General features: G+C 40.0%; 2 protein-coding genes across 6 annotated transcripts in view; both read left to right on the forward strand.

The window, feature by feature from the left end:
• The first annotated feature begins 5,846 nt into the window (after positions 1 to 5,846).
• prdm2a (PR domain containing 2, with ZNF domain a) lies at positions 5,847 to 14,466 on the forward strand. 3 transcript variants are annotated; one of them, XM_086069397.1, is made up of 4 exons: positions 5,847 to 5,937; positions 6,992 to 7,050; positions 7,583 to 12,119; positions 12,786 to 14,466. In XM_086069397.1, exon 3 carries the CDS (start codon positions 7,640 to 7,642, stop codon positions 12,095 to 12,097), a length of 4,458 nt encoding a protein of 1,485 aa, XP_085925523.1. In that variant the 5' UTR covers positions 5,847 to 5,937; positions 6,992 to 7,050; positions 7,583 to 7,639; the 3' UTR covers positions 12,098 to 12,119; positions 12,786 to 14,466. The 3 variants fall into 3 exon arrangements, with proteins under 3 accessions (XP_085925523.1, XP_085925525.1, XP_085925524.1); XM_086069399.1 differs by having other exon boundaries at positions 5,902 to 5,998; XM_086069398.1 differs by lacking the exon at positions 5,847 to 5,937 and adding an exon at positions 6,087 to 6,204.
• Positions 14,467 to 18,320: 3,854 nt separating this feature from the next.
• kazna (kazrin, periplakin interacting protein a) overlaps positions 18,321 to 25,467 on the forward strand; it is a 134,948-nt gene continuing 127,801 nt past the window's right edge. Inside the window, exon 1 of one of the 3 annotated variants that reach the window (XM_086068661.1) lies at positions 18,321 to 18,673. In XM_086068661.1, coding sequence (XP_085924787.1) covers positions 18,598 to 18,673 — 76 coding nt within the window. In that variant the 5' untranslated portion in view covers positions 18,321 to 18,597. The remainder of the gene's footprint in view (positions 18,674 to 25,467) is intronic. The other 2 variants (XM_086068662.1, XM_086068663.1) reach the window with 2 other exon arrangements.

The following is a 25,467-nucleotide window of genomic DNA, read 5'->3' on the forward strand; positions in this document are numbered from 1 at the left end:
TTAACACGCACGTAACAGCAAGACATACAAACAAAACATGCAAATGAGAAAATTTAACATTACATATTTACACACAGAAATGTTCAACCAAATCATATTTTGTTGAACGAAAACCATTAGCATAATGCTAGCATATAATGTGGATTACTATTGATGGGATAAAAGAAAATGCAGTTCCTATGGTAGCTCATTTTAAATCTTCAAAAAACAAAAACAAAAAACTTTACTGCATGTACATCATTTATCATTTGAGTGACCTTTTATTTAAAACAATGCAGAGTGTAGTTTTGTGTATTATGGTAAGTGATTGAACTGATAAAACCCAAAATATTTGCAATTTAGCCTCACCTGTCCATCAATCAGACAAAATCTCTTGAAAGAGTTAAGTTTTGAAGTAGACTTAGACATGACCATAATCAACCCAAAATGGCTGCTCCACACCAAATGGACAGACTTCCTGTGTCTTTTGAAACCAAACAATCTCAAAATGCTGTTGCCCTGCAAATAACCCTCAGGCCTAACAACCTTCATTTCAGAGTGCCACCAAAAATGGCAGCGCAAGCAGCCGTTGAGTCAGTTGAACCCGCTGGGTTGCGCTGACAGTAAGGTGTTTTTCTTTCTTTTTTTTTTTAATGTCATGTTGTGGACTTTTTCATACGTTGCCGTTGGGCCAAGGCAGGGCTCCAGCAGTCGGCAGTGCGTGGCACAGTGATGCTCTGTGTCTGCAGGCTCCCCTGTGTGGTTTTAGGCAGCCGCCCAATGCCCTGCGCCCTCTGCCTCTGCCCCATGGGCCCGCGTCATGACTGCCTTGAGCTCAGCCTCTCGCCTCACACCACAGGGAACAATCGAGGCTTTTCACAGGGGCAGATGTGAAGGGGAAGCACTCAAGCTCAACTCGTTAGCTAAAAAAAAAAAAAAAAAGTACGGGGGAGCGGGGGGTTGTTCTGTGCATCACGACAGGGTGGAGTCACTTCCTGGGTGGGCCCAATGTCAAACGTTTACACAAATGCTCTCATAGAGCTAAGCCTATTTCATGTAAAAACAAATAACAGTCCCATCGTAATGTCGGTAAGTACGTAAGTCGGACTTTTAGCACTTGTTTATGTGTGTAGACACGTCAGTTTAATTACAAAACAGTGTTTTTGTGGTGTGCACATGAAAATATGTGCAGAAACTCACCACATCTTTGTGTGGTCCATCATATTTGTGGTTAGTGTGTGTGTGTGTGCGCGCGCGTGTGCGGGGGTGCGTGTGTGTCTGCGAGTGTACACTCATTGGCACATACAGTCATTGGCCGTTATTTTAGAGTGGGAATAAACGGTTCCTGCACTAGTCATTTTAATTAGGTCATTAGTTTATCTTAAATCAAGTGGACAAGTTTGTACTTGTTTTCCTTTTGGGTTCTCATGATGTTTGCTGCTTTAGAGCTTACTTTGAGCTGCTTTGGTATTGCCAGTGAATGATATACAGTATTCTAGTATTGGTTTAGTTACCAACATTTCTTCTGTCAACAGAGCTCTAACACAAGAAACTATAAATACATTTGATAATCCAGGTAAGCAAAAGAAGCATATTTCTTTCTGTAAACATAATATAGCATTACACACACACGCACCCCCCCCCCCCCCCACACACACACACACACGTTTGTTTGACGTAAGTAATAATTGACGGTCATTTTAGGTCAGTTGTGACCAAATATTTGTCATCAAAGACATTGCATGTGTGTATTTGTGTGGATTTTGACTGATTTTGCAAGGCCCACAGAATATTGTGTTTGATTGCTATAAAAACATGGAACTTACCAAAAGAAAGATTAGTCTCTTCTTTCATCAGGAAAAAAGTATAGTTCTATCTGTTTCCGTTTTGCAGACATTAGCATTAGAATATAGCTACATTTCATCATTATTCACAAATCTATTTAAAAATGTGAGTAAAGAGCTTTTTTTCAACATGGCCCTCGTTGATCTCTTTTGCTCTGCTGCCACTTGCTGGTTGTGTAAAAACTAGCAGTTCTTTGCAGTTGAGAGGCTGCATCAAAGCCTTCTGTATGCTCTAGCATTAAAAAAAACACATAAAAACGTATAAATACGTCTTTAGGACACTTGTTTTTTTTTAAGATAGAACATATTTATACGTTTTTGGGAGCAAATGAGTTAAGCGGGTATTTAGACTATTTTTCAGATCACAATGGTAACAAGTAATTGACAGTGCATTTTCAAACACTGTCTTCTAACTATAGGGATGAGAAAGTACAGATTCGTCCTTACTTCTAACCTTAAGTAGTTCAAATTTGACGCACTTTTATTTTGACCACTGAATTGCTCTAAATTTTCCAATTTGTAAACAGACAAGAAGCTCCTAAATGCATTGCAGTAGTTGTGTGCCTCACAACGTCATTCAGGTAAAAACGGACCCCCCAAAAAACAAATACAATAAAATCAGTTGTGAGTTTTTATAAAGACCTCTCCTTTCATGAAGAAACACCGTGTATCACATGCACGTAGTTGGCCGACTTACTCTATAGTCGGTGTGTATGTTCAGGTAGTGACACGTCAGGCCCACTGAGCGCAGTGATGTCGTGATGAAAATATCATCCTGGTGACTCGTGAGTTTTGACTGCAGGTGACAGCTGGGTAACACACTTGGTGGAAATGGAGAGGGGTCAGCGGGGGAAAAAATGTGCAGAAGCTGAAGAGGTGAGCATATGGAAGCCGTATGGAAATGTGCTTGCGATATGCGGTAGTGACACACTGTAAGCGGAGGAGGGAGCATGGCGCGAGTGTGGAATGCAGGGAGTGTATGTCGTGTCGGTGTTTACAGTGTGTTACTCTATGGCGCATCTCTAAATGGGAGCGTGCAGGAGTGAGAGGAGGCCGTATTGCGTTGTTTTCACAGACATGCATACAGAGGTTTTTGTTCCTGTGATGTACACTTTTGTCTTTGTGCTCACACACATTTGCATTAACGCGTTTTTCTGCACATCTGGCTCATGCGTGTGGCCATAAGATGTCATGTCTTTTCAGATAAAGCTTTGTTTGTCATATAGTCTATAACACATCCTTATTGTTTCATTCTGTGTGGCGGTCTGAGCACATACACTCGCTGTAAACGTCCCTCATTGTCTCACAGTTTCTATATGTTTATGCGGATGTTAACTGTTTCATTGGCACCAGCAAGTGCCCGCTGCCATGTGATACGCGATGCAGTACATAATCTCTGCTGTTTCCTGTTTGCTTAAAGTTCAGATCCGGAATATTGATTGATGTCCTTTCGTCAATATTTAGTTTGTCACATAAGCACAACTGTTTTAAACCATTTTCGATTTCCTGGTAAGACATGCAGTACATAGTACTCATACTGTTATGGATATTTAGCTTTCTGGTGAAATTTCATTATTTATTGGTGAATTTAGTATGACCTTCTCAAACTGTTTAATTTTTAAGTACATTTTTCACAACTTGATTTTCTCTAAAAGGGTGCTGACATCCACTACTATGCCTTTCTGTGACTCTTCCAGTTTCTTCCTAGATCTGTAGCAAACTGCTGATAACACTCTGTGATACTCAAGGATTAGTGGCCACTTCTCACTGGCTCAAAATGACCGGAGCCTCACAATGACAAGATACTGTTGATCAGTTAGGTGTCGTTTTGATCTCATGCAACAGCAATATTAAGAGGTCTATTTGAATACTAACTCTAATTTGGAACCAGGATTAAATCCTACATGTAAACAACTGTTGTATATGTTTCCTTTCAGCTACTTGGTAGAAAACAGCAAGTTGTGCAATAAGCACTGGAACATTGAACAATTGGACATGCATTCAAAATGTGAGAATATCAAATTAAGTTCTCCTAGAAAGGTTACAGTGCACTTTAAGTTTCAGCTCAGTGGTAGAGTGTCTGCCAAGACTTGGAAAGTTGTGGGTTCAATCCCCGACCAGGTCATACCAAAGACTATAAAAATGGGACCCGTTTGCCGCCCTGCTTGACACTCAACATTACGGGTTGGAATTGAGGGGTTAAATCACCAAATGATCCCTGTGCGCTAGCCCCTCCTGCGGCTCACCTCCCTCAGTGGATTGGTCAAATCCAGAGGATGAATTTCATCCCCTTTAGATTGGTGTGACAATCAGTGGTTAAAAAACAAGAAAAATAAAGTTTATTTAATTATATAATTTATAATATAACATTTATTATACCCCCCCAAAAAATTAAAATTAAAATTAAAATTAAAATTAAAATTAAAATTAAAATTAAAATTAAAATTAAAATTAAAATTAAAATTAAAATTAAAATTAAAATTAAAATTAAATGATACAGTTGACATACGTTCATCAAAATACCACATGGATCAAGAATTATAGCATGTGTTCAACTCCTATTTTTGGCTCGCTGAAATTAGGCTGACACGGACATTCCTGTTATGAACCTGAGTCACTGCTCACCACATCCCAAGCTGGAGCAGATCAAATATCAGCTATGGCTGTCATTACCAGGACTACTGGGGCATTGTGACTCAGATTTATTTGTTTAATTTCCCACTTGGCGGGTGGGCAGGCACTCCACAGTATACTATTTGTATACAAAACAAGTGAAGTAAATGTCCTATATGTCCCTTCTAAATACAACCCAATGAGAGCCAGTAAGACCAGCATCAAAATAGCTGCCCTTACAAAGATAATAATTCTCCGTTCTGACTGATGCAGTATGATATAACAATGTTTATAATAGAGCGTGTGTCTGTATCATCCATGTTGTTCAGGGGGACTTTGAGTCTGCCATGTGTGCAGGGTGCATGGCAAAAAACAACAACAACAACTTGGCACTGATACAGGTTACCACATGATATGGCAAGTCATCTGCCTCTCGTTGGCAAACTTCTCAGAAGTCATACATCTGAAATATCATATAAACGTTAACATATTTACTGTGCTTACGCTTACATGTTGACAATCCATATTTACAGTTGCTATGCATTTATATTCTCCATCAGCCTATACAGTTCAAGCTTCTGGGTTGGTTTCAGCTGCTTGGATGTTTGTTGAACCAGCAGACCCAATACTGACCTTTTCATCATAACCCCACAGCCGCAATTCCCATAAAATATGAAGAGGGCACTAGGGCTCATGTGACCGAATAAGAAATAGAACCAGTGACATTCATTTTTGGGCAAATGGCAGGGTAGGAATCGGATAGACAAACAACCATTCACACTCACATTAACAGCCAAGGGTATTTATTTATTTATGTTTAGATCATTTAATAATTGTCTTATGAATGTGGAAGCCCAAGTACCCGGCCTGAGAAAACTCACACAAGCACAGGGAGCAAACGCAAACTGACTTCACAGAGAAAAATTGGAGTTGACCTTTAATCCTGAACCGCCGAGCCGTGAGGCAGATGTGCCAACCAGTTTCCACCATGCCCATATATATTTATCTCAGATATTTGAAATGTTTCTAATGTTCACAAAATGTATAAATATTCATATTGTATACTTAACAAGTGATGGGCAATAATCATCTAAATGAGCAATCATTGCGGCACAGTCCATACTCGAAAATTGTGTTATTCCGCCATCTGCAGGTGAAAGTTAATACATCCAATAAGAGTGACAATATCTTTACACTTTTGTATAATTAATATACCCATGAATGTTGTGTTAATACGCAATATATAGTAAGATATTCGTTTTTATTTTATTATTATTTTTAATAGGTCCCATTTAAATCTGTCGAAAAGCGCTGCCTTTTGCGATGTTGTCTTCCTGTACATGAACAAACCTCTACCCGATTGGTTCAAAATTGACATCGTCTTTCCTGATCCAATCGAAATGCATGTTTGTCGCTGGTGCATTGGAGAACACCCAGCTGGTTATAACCTGCACTACAGGGATATATGAAACTACCGAACGACAATGTGGTCGTAAAACAAGTACGTAAGTCAGAAATATACAACAACGAACGGTGTTATGCGGACAAGAGCTTTATTAAAGGTCCTGTGTAAATCTAATTTCCGTGATGTATTTTGTAGCCAAGATTTGTGGGCTAAGCTCAAAGCTAACTGAAGCCTGATATTACAGTCATGATAGTACTGCGCAGGTGCATAGTTTTACAGTTGATCGTCGAAAATATGTTGCACAGTCGCTGCCGTTGTGTTTAGTACACAAAATCTATAATAGCTAATATATTAAAGCAGTCGGTGAGTAAATCCTTGTGCTCACAAGAAGCCTCTGTCGTCAGAGCTGGAAATGCGACGTGTCGTGTGGACAACTAGCAATGGTGCAAGGACGGCAAGCGTCATCAAGCAGTTGTGGGGAGAGGCACTTGAACGCATCACCACCGCAAATAGGATTTCGAATTAGCTGATTAAAAAACCCTCCCCCGTTCGCATCCGTATTAGTTAGAAACGGCAATATAACGTTTATGTAATTGGTTTGTGTGTGTGTGTGTGTGTGTGGGTGTGTGTGTGTGTGTGTGTGGCTAATATAGGCGTTTGTTTTAGGCAATGTCCAATTTACCAAATGAGTTTAGGTCTTGTCGTTTTAGCTGTTTACATTTTGGTTCGGGTTCTCTTGCAATGTACAGTATATGTATTTCAAACAATAAGTTGAAATGCCTGTTTAGAGACTCGATGTGCCACCTGGTCGTTTACAAAAAAATAAACATTACGTCACTGTGTGATGTTATTGTAGCACTGCTGTGACATTTGAATGAGATAAATTATTAATTGCAATGTTACTGCAGTAAAGCCCTCTGGCTACAATAGAAACATAATAATTTTGCTGGAATGATGGTCTTTAAAATGGAGGGGATGTTAATCTAAAATAAAGAGAAGTCTTGGGTGTTTGATGTGTTTGAGTGAAACATGAATACATCATATTTTAGACAAAGACAACAATTATGATGACAACAGTGACTTCTTTTTGTTACATTACATGAATACAAAGTAACATCCTGATGTATTGTTTAATGTGTGTCGTCTTCAGTTTGCAAGGCCAGGCATCATATTAAGGCACGTCGATGCTTCAGCACTAACTAAAAAATGGTAAGTTGAAACAAAGTTATAATGTTGACTTTTATCTAGTGAAATAACACTGAAAACGTGTGTGGAGTGACTGCATCATTGTCGGAATGCCAAAGTATAAAAAATACAGCTTTCTGATGTTAGTTTGTGTTACAGTATGATTTTTGACTTTTCGTTACAATTATTATTAATATTTTTATGGGATGGGCAAATCTCTCCAAATGTGAAGAATTGCTGTTTTAGTATTCAGCAGAATAATAATGTTGTAATGATGGTCTTTACTGGGTTTACGACAAAGTCTATCACAAAACTATGCTATAGCATTAGTGAAGATAATTACAATGAATAGAAAACACTCAATTGGAAAACTTTTAGTATGGCACTTTACTGAGTGTTGTGACTTGAGATAGCGTAGTTTTATGGCATTGTACAGACTAGATACTTGTTCATCATGCGCGGTTTGTAACTTTTGTCCCTGTGCTGTCCTCACCTGACTTTTCTGTAATGTAATTTGCTGGTTTCCTGAAATGACAACTATTTATTTGTTCATCAGGAGTGACAACAGCAACAAGTCATTTCTTCAGCGAACTGGATACAAACTTTAGGGAAAATGGAGCCAACCCCTCACTTCTCTGACTATGGAGATGGTGAGGATCTACAGCAGGAAGATGATGACATTTTTCAAGAGAACACCCGTATGGAACCTGACATGCCTGACGTTCATGACCACCTGGCTCACGCTTCTCGGGAGTCGTTTCCCTGTCAATACTGTGAGAGGTGTTATACCAGCCAACAAGGCTTGGAACGACACATGCATAGCCACGATTTGATGAAAAATGTGCCACATACATATAAGAGTAAGAAGGGAAAAATTGCTTCCGATTTGAATTTCGATCAGATGCATGACAATATGAAGCTTTCAGTTTCAGTAAGCGCAGACGCACCACTTGAAAGCAGTAATATTTCGGGACACAGTATTGTGCTTTCCGACGAGCAGGTGTACAAGCTTCATGCTTGCAGCTATTGTGAAAAGAGATTCTCGACACATAGCTACAAGCAGCAGCATGAGAGCACAGTCCATAAGCAGCTTGTGCAAAGTGCACGTGTGGAACAAAGTGAGCCAGTCCATGAAGAAAATCTTCAGCAGATAATCATTGCGACGTCAAATCACGAAGCCGAGCTTGCTGAAGAAGTAGTGGAGAATGAAGTGGAATGCGCTGGAAACTATATGCTCGATGTCTCCAGCAGTGTCTCAGAGAATATCAGCTTTTACTTTGACGGAAAAATTGTGTCAGCAAGCGCATTGAGTGGCTGTGAAGCAGCTGAAGTTCATGCTGCTTGCTCAACTTTGGTTGGACTGGATGCCCTAATACTGAATCCCACTCAATTAAACCTGGGGTTAAGTATGGATTCAATTCTGAGTAACCAAGAGCTGTCTGGTCAAGCACTTGCCAAGAGAAGAACAGCAACACCTCCTGCGTTACCCCAAATTCAAACAGAATTGGAGTCGGAGATGGTGACGTCGTCAAACTCCTCAGAAGTAGCGACTTTGTTAATAGAGAATCTACTTCCTCAGAATACTGAGTCTTCACTTGTACCCCTAAACTCAACTACTGTGTTTCTGTCCTCCCCGTTGAATCAGCAACAAGAGAAGCAGGGCACTATTCTTCCAGATGGCCAAACATCTTGCTCATCTGAATCTTCTGCGGCAGGCAGGTTTAAAAGAAGGACTGTCTCTCCACAAAATTCTCCTCAGCACACTACATCAGAGGAGGAAACGCCAATGGCAGATATGGAGGGTGATGATTTTAATTTACAGCCCATGGACACCCAGTGCAGCTTTCTTATGCACCAGGCCAATACAAATGGAAATGCATCCCAAAAGATTGAGGAACCTCAAGCAATTCCTGTTTCAACAGAGAGCTGGCCTCCGGTGACTGTCGGCAACTGCTGTAGTCAGCAACCACTGGATCTCTCCAATACAATGAAACGAAATGAAGTTGGGACTTCAGATGATGCAGCGCTGGATTTAAGTTTGCAAAAAAGGAGCCTTGAAGAATCTCAGATCACATCAAATTCAGTGTCCCCCTCAGAAGATAATTTAAGTGTGTGTATGCAGGAGCGGGCCTTCCTCAGTGTTGGAGAGCAAAATATCAGTCTCGCAAACCTTGAAACACCTTTTGTGTCAGACCTCACCATTGTTACAGGTTCAAATATGGTGGACTCTGTCGCAGAGGGACTTGTGTATGGACTTTCACTCCCCTCCTGTCCTCTGAATTCTGCACCTGCCACTCTTACACCTCTTGGTTTTCCACCAGCTACACCATGCACTATATCATTTGCACCCCCAACTACGCACCCAGTACTATCCACCGCCCCATCATTAATCACAATTCTGGCACCACCACTCTCTATTCCTAGCCCCTCAAGCCAACCACTTCAAGTACTGGCTCCTAATATATCACCGGAGCCGCTGGTACTCTGCACAGAAAATGCCATAAATACTACACAGTGTGACTTAACCTCTGCTTTTGCAGCTACAAATGCTGCAAACATTGTCACACTCTCACATCCACTTGACCCCTCGCTAAACCTACCTGGACACATGTTTCTCACTGATCAAATTTCTCTTAATCCTCCTTTAAATGAAGACCATATCATGTCTGAACTGCCATTCACACCCACTGCAGCATTAAACGATCCCCTCGTCAATTCGTACAACATCACAAGTAACACAGTACTGATAGAATGCACAATATCCCTCGAAACACCAGGGAATGTCCCCGCTGCCGTTACCATGCAAGGCAACACTGAGCCTCCAGTGTCCTCGCAGATGCTTGTCAATCACATAGAACAGCAACACATCGTGTCATTACCCAACACCGCAATTGTGGACGATCCCACCGTTCTCATGTCCTCCATTGAAGAGTCCGTCACATGGTCGTCAAGCGCCTCGGTGATGCCGGGTCGTCCTGCCGAGACTGAAGAACTAGAAGAAGAGCCTCCAAATGCGGCTGAAGAGAAACCTGTTGACAGTATTGATTCAGGCGCAGAAGTCAATCCTGATTACTCGAACCATGTTGAGAAGGTTGTGACACAACCACCAAGCAACTCGCCAGGTGATGAAGAGCAACAGACTTTCACCACAGAACCACCAAGTGACTCCCCAAGCAGCTCGCCAAGACATAAAGAACAACCAACTTTCACCACAGAACCACCAAGCAACACGGCAAGCAACTCGCCAAGTGACGAAGAGCAACAGACTTTCACCACAGAACCACCAAGCGACTCCCCAAGCAGCTCGCCAAGACATAAAGAACAACCAACTTTCACCACAGAACCACCAAGCAACACGGCAAGCAACTCGCCAAGTGACGAAGAGCAACAGACTTTCACCACAGAGCCATCAAGCAACTCGCCAAGTGATGAAGAGCAACAGGCTTTCACCACAGAACCACCAAGCGACTCCCCAAGCAGCTCGCCAAGACATGAAGAGCAACCAACTTTCACACCAGAACCACCAAGCAACATGGCAAGCAACTCGCCAAGTGATGAAGAGCAACAGACTTCCACCACAGAACCATTAAGCAACACTGCAAATGACGGAGAGCAGAAGACTTTCACCAAGAACTTCCTCTGCAATGTCTGCAACGTGCTGTTTCACTCGATGAAAGAACTCGGCCATCATGTGAGTGAGCATGCTGAAGATTGGCCCTACAAATGCGAGTTCTGTGTTCTGCTCTTTGACAAGCCTTCTGCTTTACTGGACCACCGCTCAAGCCTACACGGTGTTGACAAGACTTACGTTTGTAGTGCTTGCCCTAAAGACTTTGTTTACCTTTGCAACCTGAAACAGCATCAGGAGGAATTGCATCCTGCCCAGCAATGTACATTTACTGAAGAAGAAAAGGGAAAAATAAGACCTCAGAATTACAACTACTCCGCAAAAATCAGCAGAGAGCCCTCATTACCTGATGTGTCGGAAGAACAGGTGAAAAAGGAGGAGAATGAAGTTGATGTGGCTGCTGAAGAATTGTTTACGACAATTAAAATCATGGCCTCAGATGGAGGCAAACTCAAAGTGCCTGATGTCCGTCTTGGCATTAACCAGCACTACCCCAGCTTTAAGCCGCCGCCCTTTCCTTACCATAACAGGTCACCTGCTGGGTCGCTGGCCTCAGCCACAAATTTCACCACCCACAACATTCCACAAACCTTCAGTACGGCTATTCGCTGTACCAAATGTGGAAAAAGCTTTGATAACATGCCAGAGCTGCACAAGCACATCCTGGCTTGTGCTAATGCCAGCGATAAGAAGCGGTACACGCCCAAGAAGAATCCCATCCCACTCCGCCACTTTGCAAAAGGCCAGAACGGAGTCCTGTCCATGACCAATTCAGAAAATGAATGTAATACCTCAAACAGAGCCAGACAGTCCAACAGATCTACCACAGAGTCATCAGTCAAAGTGAAGTTGAAACTACTGAACAAAAGGAAGCAAAAGCTGGTCCAAAGGGTCATGCCCCAGAGGAACAAGTCCTTGTCAAATAAAATGTCCCCTTCCCACGTGCAAGACAACATATTTGTTTGCCCTCACTGCAGCAGGGAGTTCACAATGCGACGCAGCCGAACCAAACACATGGCAGTCTGTCCCAAAAAGCCCAGGGAAGGGAGGACAAGGAAAGAGGGAGGGATCTCTGTGACAAAAGAAAACGACGGAAGACTTCATAGAGGGGCCTCCCACGTTAACGAGCAACAAGCCTCAGCTCATTCTAAAACAAGACTGCAGACATCAGGGCCTGCTAAAAGGCCCGCCACGCCTCCTGCACCAACGAGCTTTTCAAACAAGAGGCCTAAACAAGCCATAAAGGAGGATTCCAAAAATGACATTTCCACTTTAAACGAATTCCCCGTGGTTCGTCCTTTCAACCCTCCTCTCCGTCAGTACACGCGAGTGCATCATGCCGTTAAACCCACTCCAGCGAAACAACAACAAAGTGATCCCCCCACGCAGAGCCGAGAGGAAGCAACTGCTGGCCGCAGCTCTGAGCAAAGCGCTACAGCTTGAGACCTCTTAACTCCCCTGTCAGGTAGTGTAAACAGTTTTATCAATGAAATAATCTATGTAGTCATAACTTTTTATGGCCTCCGCCAGTTGGTGCACTCTCCGGGCCAAAAGAAAGAAACCTAAAACTACACACTACTCCCAAAAAGGTAGTGATATTGGACATCTGCTTGAAATTTTAGGATGAACCTAGAATGTGATAGAACCTTTACATGTCAACTGAATGTGATCGTATCGAAATTCCCAACAGGTTTTTAGTATGTAGTCAAGCCGCTCTCTTCATGATATCTATTCCTATCATGAGACCAAAATGACACCTAAAAATTGATCAACAGTATTCAAACAGCATGCTCTCACAGGGAAGAGCACAATCCATACAAAAAACAAAATGTTATTCTGCTACTTGTTAGAGAACACCAAGTTGTGCTGAAGTGCTAAAACATTGGACAATTGGACAATACATTCAAAAGTTTAGAGAGAGAGAGCACGTACACTAGACAAATAAAATGTGATTATTAGGGTGTCAAGTGCACTCAAGTATGATCTAACTTGCATAATCACTTGTCATTAATCATTGAAAAACTCCGTCATACAGAGCTATAATGGCCAGCAAGAAACTAAGGACTACTTATAGATTTGATTTCTATTTGAAACTATTGAAACTATTTAATGTATGTTGTTTCACTTTTAGGCTGATGCACACCCTTGACACCTGTTCATCCAGCAAAGACATCATGCCTATTACACTGTACGAGACATGACGAAACCCAGGGCAGGAAAAAATGAACGCAGCTGAACTACTTTTGTGAGTAGAGACTATGTGAGGGCTGTCGCAATTTGGAGGTTGGTTCAACTCCATTTTGTCAACTTTCCGTCAACATCCTGGATTAGCACTTTGAAGTTAATCTGACAGTAACGTGTTGTCGAGGAAATGGGGAAGCATTGAAGCTGAAAGGCTTCTCTCATTTCTCGCTTGGCGAGCTACTCGGCGAGGATGGCAGGCAGCAATCACTGTCAGCATGGATTTGCACTACTTTTTCCCTTATCGTTCATATGTTGCCTTTTGGATTTAAATTATTTACTGCATGTTCTGTGTTTGTTCTACAGTTGGGTGGCATTAAGGCAATCGGGCCTTAAACAATGAATATGACTTGCCAATAACCTTAAAACGTTAGTCTAATCCTTCAACAGAGCACAAACGTATTAAAGCTTCTCTTCAATATTATTCAGGTTATAAGTACTGTTAGTAATACAAGAAGCGATTATTTAGAATTTATTATTTGGCAAAAGTTAACGAGAGAGAGAGAATTTGAGTAAATCTGGTTGATCTCCTTTGTGTATTTATATGTAGTTTTAAAGGGGAAGTCAACCCAATGTATTCTTTACAGTAATATGTTCTATATGCCCACACTTGTGTAAATACATTCTAATGAATATAACAGTTGTGGAATATGAGTTATTTAGCTAAATCTATCCTGTTTTATCCATTTGAGCATAGCCATTTTGCCACTGTCTGTTCACTAAAAATGGCAGCGCAGTTGCTCGGGGCTCAGGTAACAACCAATCACGGCTCAGCTTCAGAAAACAGCAGAGCCGAGAACATTATTTTTGGGTTGACTTCCCCTTATATAATTTATTATTCTTTCCTATACTCTTAGCCCATGGCATACAAATCACAGATAAAAGTTCAGTGTTGTCCTAATGCGCTTAATTTCAAATGATAAAAACTTATTTGTTCATTCAGTCATCTGCTGTGCTAAGTACAGTGCTTGAAAATATGCGGCAAGCTCATAGGGCACACAAATTCTCAAAAGTGGCGAAAAGCAGTAGTCTGCTGCTATCATATAATACTGTATGTGTTTTTTTTCTCTTTTTTTGTATAAATGAACTGTAGAATACAAGCACTTCATCCAGGCCTACTGTCTAACATTTTAGTGTTTCAGTTGTAATGTGAATCCAACATGTAAACTTCAACTTTTGTTTTGAAAATGACTGTTGTCTAATCTCATTTGCATATATATATTCATAAGCTACTAGTTTAAACAGGGTACCTATGTAGTTATATTGATATCAAATGCATTTCTAATTTGTGGGAACTAAAACAAGTGTGAGTACATAAAAAAAAAAAAAAAAGAATATATAAACCTCTGCAACTCTTGTAACTCTCCCACAGACTGCATTATGTTGGATGTACAGGGTCTTCGGGGGACTGCTATCTGACTGTGAACGTTTGTGTAGCATTTAAATGAAGTTATGTATATTTATCATTAATTTAAAACCATGTAATGATTTTGAAGAGTCAAAAGACATTTGATTTGCACTTTAATTTCCAAGTGTGTGGTCAAAATAAATGCTGAATGTTAAGTCTGAAATCTGTGTGTGTGTGGGGGGGGTGTAGTCTTGAGTTTGTTACACATTGGGGCCAATATATCGGGATTTCACAAAGGCCATTTTGCTGGGCCCCACAAGTTTAGACCTCTTTATGAGGGTCAAGACTTGGTTTTAGAGTTTAGGTTTAAATTGGGTTATGGTTGAGGTTAGGGTAAGGAATAGGGGTAAGCAATAATTTTTGATGGTTGGGTTTAGGGGAAGGGGCTAGGAAATGCATTATGTGAATGAGATGGCCCTACAAAGATAGTAAAACAAACCTGTGTGTGTGTGTGTTTGCAAACAGATGCTAATTGTCGAATGCTCTTCAGCAAGTTATTGGATAATTCAACAATGTCCAGAAGGTGGTGCACTTCAGTCACTTAAACTAAAAATGTTTGACAGGATTTTGTAACACCACTGCAAGTGTCTTGCCCTCATACATTCTCACAAATTCACAATTATATCAGTTTAAAAAAGTGACTTTAATCTAGAAATGCATTCCATGGTTGGCAAGTTAAAAAATATTGTTAGAATATATTTTAAACCATTTGAGCGAAATATTAAAGCTTTACATTACAGTTAACAAAAAAAGGTCAATAGAATGCATTCAAGATTGTGCACAATGTCTTGAGCCTGTGATACTGCCTGGTCTGTTGCTGTCATGGATGTGCTGAGCCTCATGCATGCACCTGGTTCCCATTGCAGACAGCTTGGCTTTTAAAGGCAGGAGTAACACAGGTGACAGAAGCCAGAGTATTGTTAGTGCTGCTCCAGTTGCCTGGCATTTTTTACACCACCAGTCTTCCCTCGTGGTGGTGTTAATTTGGTAGTTTTCCGCTCTCTGTCACATGTACGCATTTGGATGAAATTAATGGCGAACCTTGTTAAAAAAAACCCACAATTTTTTTATTTCTGGTTACAGAAATACGTTGAATCTGATCGTTTTCGACGCTGTTTCGACACCTCAGACAAGATATTCGGGTGTTTGGCGTACACAATCCGGACAAAAATTGCTTGTACCCAGCCTTAGCCATTTTTTTGTGTGTTTTTAGCTGTGTTTGGGTCATTATCCTGTTAAGACCCATGACATGCGACTGACCAAACTTTCTGACACTCGACTGCACGTTGCTCTCTAGAATAGCTTGATAGTCTTGCAATTTCGTTGTACCTTGCACAGATTCAAGTCACACTGTGCCAGAGCTAGTAAAGCAGCCCCAGAACAAAAAAGAACCTCCACCATAGTTCACAGTAGAGACAGTGCTCTTTTCTTAGAATGCTTAATTTTTGCTTCTGTGAACATTGAGCTGATGGAAAAATTCCCAGAAGCTTTGTGGCTGGTCAACATGCAGTTTGGCAAATCTCCATCTCATCATGTGCGCATGATGTGATGCTGTATGTACTTGAGTCTGGTTCTGGCATTGTGCTAGCCGTTCATGGCAGAACAACAGACATGTTAATGAAAAACATTAATAAAGGATGCAGATACATTTTTAATGTCATGCTGGTCTCTTTAGTTTGGGAAGGGACTTGTCGGCTGTGGAGAACTGCATGTTCTAAATCTGCGTGAAAGAGGAGCTCACCGTTGTTATGACATGCATAAAACCTGAATGTTTGAGTGACAGTGCACTTAATTTCTGTCTAAATTTAGAGGATCGTCTTAGGTTATTAGGCACTGTACATTGGAAGTTTGCTAGCATTTACACGGCGTTAAGAGATGAGTTGTTGCTTTCTTGTCGACTTGCACGAAAAAGAATGTAACCGCTTTGGAATAACTTGTATTTAATTTCAAGTGAAATAACAATAGAAAAGCAAAACTTGTTTACTAAACTAATTAAGCTATGTTTTGTTTATATTAAATTTAAAGCTTAGGGACAGCAGATCTTAAAAACTGCTCTGAGGTCACAACAAAGCAAATGTCACAACCGATGAATCGACCCACATGCAGGGAGATGCAGAGTTGATCATTTTGTCACAGGTGACTGGCTCCAAGTCTCCCCTTTGACCATTCAGCAGCTCCAACGTTGCATTGCTGAATAGACAGCATGCCATGATCATTCTTGTTTCTAGCATTTCAAAAATGTTTGCACACGTGGAAAAGATCTTAATGTTTCCTCTCGTTTTGCTTGTGCCTCACTGTCAGCATTATGCTCAGTAATACAGTTTGTACCTGACTTTAGATGCAGCATTTAGAGAGACAAAATCAGCTTTTGCAATTTGTCTCTGATTTGATGAATCACATTATGTATGCTTGATTACTTCTGTTTGAGGCCTTGTCCACACGAAAACAGTTCAACGTATCCTCACAAGTTTCTTACCGTTTTGGCCATTGGTCCACAAGATAGCGCTGTTTCGGTGCTTGAAACCGATCACTTTTGAAACCGGGCGGGCTCCAGAGTGGAAAGATTTCAAAACGCGTCCGTCTGGACACCATATGCAGGATACTCCTCCAGTGATGACGTAATGGTCGCAGCTCGATGACGACACATTGATGTATGCGCTAAAGAAAGCATAGTTTTAAAAATAAGATATTTAAATATCACACACAACAGCTTGAATAATACTTAACGCTTAGTATATATATGCCCTAATGTTTTTAGTCTAGAATTGGGGGATTTAATAACATTAATAACATTGTGTGGCTGTAAATAAAGTAGTAGTATGAGGAACTTTTTTTTTTTTTTCATAGGGTGTGTAGAAGGCGAAGTGAGGGGGCATAATGTGACTTGTTCCTCAAACGGATTAAACTATAAACAAGTGTATGCATTAAAATTTCATTCATGTTAAACTGATGTTAATTATTTCATAGACTTTGAATATTTTTGTGTTAATTAACCGCACATTATGTGTAAAAATCTCCTGCATGCCTAATATGTACTTAAATATATTTTAACATTTAGAGACTCCGATTGAAATTAATTTATTATGAAACGAATTATTTGGCATAATCTTTGGATACCTGAAGCATCGTTGGCCCCCCCATTTATAAAAGTCTGGCTCCGGCAGTGCATACGTCGTCGTCCTTTTGGAACTGCAGCATTGACCAATAGCGAGACGGAGTGAAACATCAATCATAGCACACAGGCTCCCTATTTTTTTTGCCCTGGATAGCTCATGGGAAGGGTCCAGACAGGTGCAACACAAATGTTTTTTTACCCTGCTGCCCCTGGAGCTCACACTATAGTGAAAGGCAGCGCACGTATTGTGCGATATTTATTTTCTTCGTCCCAAAACCATGATCAAGCTTCACCAAATGTGCACAGCGGTACTCATCCCCAAAGCATACACATTCTTTTTTATTTTATGGACGGCGAGCCGCACGCACCTCCCAATATTGCCACCGTCATAGGTAACGGTAACGTGACTAGTACAAAAGTAAAAAAAAAAAAATCGGGACTGTCATTCAAATATTTTTTAGAGTAGCCAATGATTTGGGCATAAGTAGGGATGTGGACATACATTTAGTGAGGATCAAACACGTCTTTGGGACTGACATATAGCCTGTATCTTTTTATATACGTCAGGCCAGGCTGCCTTGACAGTCGTGCCGCGATGCGTCTTCAGACTTGGATTTGAGCCTTTATTGAGCCAAGGCACAGTTCACCCTATTGACAGTTGACAGCACAGTGGTTGTGAATCACAACACTAGCGGAGCTTCTCAATATAACCAATCAGGGATTTGCAATTAAACAAACATCTGTGCAGTCGTCTTAAGTGATTGTTGACACGTGTCCAACATTTAACCCACACCAGAGTCACCAAAAGTACAAGCATCAGTTATATATGACATTAAACCTGGCACATCTCTCCACTCTACCCTGCTGCAGTCGTCTTCTTCTCCCCACCATCTCTCTCTCTCTCACCCTCTCATGCACACACACTGTCGCACTAATGAGCAAGCCGAGAGCTACCCGGCAGCACTGATCTCTCGTCAGCGGGGCTACAGCCCAACATCAGAGGAAGCCAGACACAGGGCTGATCTGCAGTCGGCCGGGTGCAAAGCCAAAGGAAGATTTTGTGAGGCAAAATAGTCAGTCAGTCAGAGGAAAGGAGTTGATCCACCCGCAACTGCCAACCTGCACTTTCTTTCCTTCTTTCTTTTGCCGAGGACCATTTTTTCCTACCCGCATCCCAGCATGGAGGAGATGCTCACCTGCAGCCGAAGCCCCTTCTCCCAGGTGTTTGGGCGCCAGGGTCAGCTCATGCAAGCCAGTGAGTGTTTCTATCTAAAACATGTTGCCTGATTAGGAGTAACTTTGTTGCACGAACTTCTGTTTTTGATGTTGAACACAGTCGAGTGTCCAATGTAATGTAAATCAAGCTGTGATACATTGAACTTCTATTAGGCTATACATCACTTGCTTTTCTATTGCCAGTCCTTGCATATCATGTCAAACATGTCTGTGGCAAACATCAATATCAGACAGTGTATTGCAGCATGGCACAAGTTGTGTTCGAGGTGATAGACTGAGAGCATCCCATCATTCTCAGGAGAGTGGAAAGAAAATGTGTCGGTGAATTTGCATCCAAATGGGTCATCGGAGTCCAATAAGGTGATATCTGGCCGGCAAAATGGAAAATAACTCATCAACCAGGCTGAAATTACATTTAATATTCACGGCTATAAAGAGGGATGCTGCAGTAATACTCCTATATTAAATACTGTTATTGGTATCATGATGTTTGGATTTTGCAGCAACTTTATTGAACTCAGGGGCACCTTAATTGATTTTATTCAGTCCATCTGTTTTTTTCCAAAACAATACAGCAAAGACAAAAATACACTATTCAAAAATAAATAAGCAGTGGGTGTAGCTTAAAATAGAGCTTAACACCTACCAATTTTACATAAAAAAACAACCCTATATATATATATATATATATATATATATATATATATATATATATATATATATATATATACACACACACCTTTTTTATTATTATTCTTTTTACATTCATTTAAATCTTTGGCAAAGATAAATGTTATTGAGGACCTCTTGCCAGAACTGCTATGCCTCATTTTAAAATACCTTTGTATACTTTGTGCTAACTGTCCTTTTTTTATTTATTTTTTAGCTTTGTCGTGGTTTGTAATGTGTTATAATCAACTAAGTCTTACATTTCAGTATGTTAAATCTTATTTAAAAAGTGGTTTAAATGGTTATCCGTAAGATTTCACCCCCCCCCCCTCACAGTTAATATCACCACCTTTTGTAATAATAATAATAATAATAATAATAATACACTTTATTGTCTGTATTTGTCCTGTACTGTGCGTTTTGCCAAATCTCAACACATAAAGTCATGGCTTTGATGATTTCTGGTTTTGAAAGCCTTTCTTTAAAACATAGCGATACATTTATTCAGTGGAAGCTGAAGAATCCCCACCTTTCCCCCACTCTTTTCACAGAAGTCTACTGTACAAATATTGTGTTTGAAACATCTTCATACACATATTTGAGATAGAAAAAAAAATGATTCACTGGAGCACGGTTGCCGCAAAAAACACCCACTAACTTGCCATATAGTGTATGTGGGTGCACATATGAATTATTTGTTTTTGGTCTTGACTTGAATCATAGAGCTCAGAGACTGCATGCTTCATCCAGCAGCAAACCTTCTCGCTGCATAACAAAGGTGTCACATCCTGTAAAACAGAAATAACACCCTCGGAGCAAGAGTCCGTGAACTCTTGAGTGCGGGTTTATTGAAGATTTTTTTGTTTATCTTTCTTTTCATCAATAAATAATTGTTATCTTCAGGCTGCAGCTTGAGCTAAGAGAAAATATGTCTTTTGACATACTAGGACTGTTAAAATGATTGAAATCCTACAGCAACTAAAATCTGTAAAGGTCATTTATTTTTTTTGTACCCATGTCAGGTTTATCTTTGTCTGGGTTAGGTCTGCAACCCAGTCCCTATGCATTTAAGGCACTGGCCCACTTAACATATTAACACAGGTTTAGAAATAAGTTAACCGCTGTGTCATAACAGTATCAAACTCCTGATATGAAAATACATGATGAAGGCGTAGCATCAGGGCGTGACAAGGCTTGCGGAAGTCATGCATATTTTTACATTATTTATTGTCATGTGTTTAAAAAAATAAAAAGTTAATCATTGTACTGTAATGTACACTAGAAGAAGAATAAAGTATATGATCACCATTGACTGATGACACGTGGTGTAGTGGCAAACATTTAAAGCGAGGATGCTGGTGGGTGCCGAGGAGGCGATGATGATGTATATACATTTGCGTTGACATTTTCTGGTCTATTGCTGAATTTGGCATTTTTTTGCAAATTTTGAGTCCTATTTTCGCCCCAAAAATTAGAAGGTTCTAAATGGTGCAAGTAGTTTGGTGTTCTAATTATTTTATTCACTGAGCTGCTTTTAGCCAATAAACTGTGTGTGTGTGTGTGTGTGGGTGTGTGTAGTCTTGGTTATTATTTGTTTGTTTGAAGTCTTATCATGTCTTTAAAAACGTTTAGTTTTTAAGTGGTTGAGTTAATTAATTGAAAATGGGCAAAACAGCAACGTGAGAATTTAGTAGTATTTTTTTTTTTAAATAAGCACTGCCCGATGTTCCAACTTAATTAAAATTCATCAACCTACTAACTTTTTCTTCCAGAACACAAATATTTACCAAGTTCAGCAATGTCAGTAATGTAATACAATGAATGCCTTAAAATGGCACAAGATGGCGTCCAAAGCAAGCTATTAGTAATAGTAATTGGTGTCAAGGAAGTAAGACACCAAACAACAAAATAAAGAAAACTCCACCCATGCTCACAGTCAGACTGCACTTTGTGTTAGAATTGCACTGTGCATAAAAATTGGGCCCATGATGTTATAGTTTGTGTAGAAAAACTCTGATGCAGTGAGAATTACCTTCAGTATTTGTTTAGTGCTGACTGACATAGCAGGGTGCACTAAACCCAAATGCCACTCTGAGCAAAAGATATTATCATTGCATGCGTTCTTATGAATTACAGTCTAACTTGAGTCATAGCCCCTCCAAGTTATCTATGCTCTTTGAAGCTGATGCTGCAGGCCTACGATTTGGGAGAAGGAAGGCAAGCGGGGAATAGAAGGCGTGAGGAGGAGGTATAGGGTGAGAAAGCGTGAGAATAAGAGACGGGTACTATTTTTACAGCCGCAACCTAACATCGTGTCGCACAGCTCGACTAATCCGCAGTAGTGCTGGCTTGCAACATCTGAACAGTAATTACAGTGGGATTTTTGTTATCTTTGGCTGTCACCCATCACTGCATCACAAGTCCCTTAAGCAAAGACCTGCCTGTGGGATCCACTGAGTGTTGCACATTTCCAAAGAATATTAACAACCTTGTGCTGGGACCTTGGCAGAATATATACACGAGACTCGTAGAGTATGTGGCACGTGGTACTGCCAGGTGCATAATCCTGTAACAATTCTCTCGCTCCCCGCTGGTGCTGCTCACTGTTTTCTGCTCACTGTTGTGATGTGGCGTCAAAACTCCCCCGGCACACGCTGCTCCCATTTGTCATCAGAGCGTGACAGCTCGCCTCCCCGGCTTTGAAACAGTTAAAAAGAACTCGGGGAAAGTTGTGTTTTGACACTTGCCATTTCAAGGTTTGTCCATTTCAGGTACATCCCTGATGTTGATTTGGTTCTTTATTGAACATATAAGCACAAAGAAAACACATTACAAGTCTAAAAAATTAATTGAAGTAAAAAAAAAAGAAAACAAGGAAATAAAAGGAAATGTATAAACCTAATCATATGTACAAGTGCACTTTAACATACGCACATTTGCCAGCGACATATGCGCACGAAATCAACAGACACACCACAATACATCTAGAAATCACATCCTCATTCTCACATATACAATTTTCATTACACTCATAAATTACTCATAAAAAATAAATTTCAGCACATATACAGTTTTAACAGCTCATGTCTGATGTAAGTAATTTTTTCAACTTTGCTTTCAAACAATTTTTTTGAATTTAGCAAGTGACTGACATCTTTTCAGGTCAGTTCCAAAATCATTCCACAAATTAACACCTTTTACAGAAACACACCTTTGCTTAATATTTGTTCTTGTTTTAATTTTTTTGTAGGCACTTGTACCCCTTAGAGTAGATTGTTGTGTACTTTATACATTATTTGTGCAATTTTAAATTCAACTAAGTCGTAGAATTTCATTGATTTAATAAATAGAGAACGAGTTGGCTCTGTATATTTTGATTGATTAATATTTCTTATGGCTCTTTTTTGCAGGATCGGTATTTGTTTTATATGCGTTTCCCCAAATTTCCACACAATAGGTCAGATATGGTAATAATAATAAACAATATAATGTGTATAATGATTTCTTATTCAGGACATCCTTAGTTATAGAGAGTATCCCTATATTTTTTTGACATTTTCCTTTTGACATTATCTATGTGTGACTTCCAACATCATTTTTCATCAATAACTACTTCAAGAAATTTATTTTCATACACTCTTTCTATTTCAATTGAATTTACCATCATTTTGACCTGTTGTGTGGTTTGTCTAGTACCAACAACTATGAACTTGGTTTTGTTTAAGTTTAATGATCATTTGTTTAAGTCAAAGCCAGTTTTTTTTTGATGTGTTCAATTCATTCTCCGCGGTAGTCAGAAGCTGCTTCAGGTTCTCTCCTGAACAGTAGAGAGTTGTGTCATCGGCGAATAAGACACTTTTGAATATTTTTGAGACACAACAGATATCATTTATATAGAATATAAATAATTTGGGGCCTAGCACAGACCCTTGGGGGACTCCATGAGTAATCTTCAAGTGTTTTGATTGTATATTGTTAAACTGTAAGTACTGATATCTATTATTTAAATAACTTTTCACCCATTTATATGCCAAACCTCTTATGCCATATCTTTCTAATTTATTCATTAGTATAGAATGATCTATAGTATCAAATGCTTTTTTTAAATCTATAAAAAATCCAACAGTAATTTTTTTAAATGATCTTTTGTTAGTAGATATTGCTTCTACGAGTTCCATGACTGCCATTGAGGTGGTCCGTTTTTTTTCTAAACCCATATGGATTTTCACTTAAAAGCTATGTTTTTCAATAAAATTGTCTAGTCTGTATGAAAAAAAAATTTGTAGAATTTTTGAGAACTGTGGCAGCAGTGATATTGGTCTATAAATAGTGAATATATGTCTTTCTCCATTTTTATGAATAGGAATAACTTTGATGGAAATATACCCTCTTTAAACAACAAATTACATATATATGTGAAAGGTTGCACAACATATTCTATAATACTTTTTACTAATTTCATATCCATATTGAAGCAGTCTGTGGACTTTTTATTTTTTAATATTTCAACAACATTTAATACTTCTGTATCATTAACAGTTGAATAGGAAATTCTCTGGTCAGGTACTTTAGATGCTGCTTTAAATCCATTCATCCATCCACTGTCTATTTATCCTCTTCACGGTCAGGGCTTAGCTGGAGCCGTTCCCAACTTACTTCAGGCGACAAGGCCCACAACACTCTGGACTACTCACCAGTCAGTCACAGGCTACATCCAGACAGACAACCAACCATTCACTCTCACAAATCTCACCATCATTAAGTAGAAACTGAACCCATGCTGCTTGCTTCGAAGTCAGTGACAGATCTCATCTATTAATTATTCAAAGCTTTTTGCACACAACTGTATTCTGCTCATCTATAGTCATCTGCAAAAGTTGAATCGAGGTAATTGGATCATTCTTAGTTGTTTCAGTCTTTTCCTGAAGAAGATTGTGGAGTTTGTATTTTCTCCCTATGCTTGCCTGTTTTTTCTCGGAGTCCTCTGGCTTCTTCCAACATTTCAAAAGAATGTATGTAGGGTTCATTAAAACCCCTAAATTGTCCAGAGTTGTGAGTGTGGATAGTTGTTTGTCTCTACGGCATGTGCTTTGTGATTAACTGGAGATTAGAGCAGGGTGTTCGCCGCCTCTCGCCCAAAGTCAGGTGGGATAGGCTACAGCTCATTCGCAACCCTCATGAGGATAAGCAAAAATGAATTGATGGGAAGATGGTTTGTATTTTTTGCATCCATTTAGAGCGTTGTAGTTCATCCCAAACGTATTTGATAGGTTTGAGGCCAGAGCTCAAGTCAACTGTTCCCACAAAATGCTTTGTTGACAAATGGATCCCATTGACTGACACTCAGGCCCGGGCGGAGATTTCTTTCTTTTTGCTTGACTAGAGATATGTTTTGAGTTATTATGCGCTGTTGTGGGATGGAACACAGTCGACTCCGGCCAATCGAAGAGGCTCCTTTATAATCAAGGTAGTGGAAGCTCACACGTTTGACATTCTGGAAGCTGAAATTGACTTAAATATGATGATAATAATAATTTAATGTATTTTTTTGTATTATGTTGCAGAGGGTTCAATACAATGATTAAATCCACAACAATTTTATTACACTGCTTGCGCCACAACTTAGACATGCTTTTAGCTGGTCTAAAGAGTAGATTCTTTCTGCCACCAAATTGTCAAGTGCATCAGGGTCGTGGAAAAGAAAACCCCCTTGGTCTGCCGGAACGCCCAGAAAGGCGCAATGCGGTCTGCCAAATTCCCAAACGCCCTAATTAATAGACCCAGTGCCATGAAAGCATCACGATAGCATACTTGTAAGGCAACGTTAAAATACTTTTTCTACTAGGGCAGTCAAGGTCGGTTTATTTTCTCACTCTTAATACCGCCCATTAAGAAATGGGTTCATAAAGCACCGGAGAGGTGGACCTGATATGAATGTCTAAAGTGGGACCACTGCATGTGTGTGTGTCTTTGATGAGATGAATTCCACTTGGTCTTCCGCATGCGCTTGCATAGATTTATCTTACCTCCTTGCCCGATGGGCTCTCCTGCAGTGAGAGATTAGCTTCCTCCTCCTGGTGCTGTTAATCATGTGGAAGAGTCTCGTTGAAAAAGTTTAGCCTGTGAGGTTATTTTTAAAAGTTT

This window comes from Leptonotus elevatus, chromosome 2 (genome assembly GCF_054856555.1).
Source record: "Leptonotus elevatus isolate MCC_2025b chromosome 2, RoL_Lele_1.0, whole genome shotgun sequence".
Lineage (NCBI taxonomy): Eukaryota > Metazoa > Chordata > Actinopteri > Syngnathiformes > Syngnathidae > Leptonotus > Leptonotus elevatus.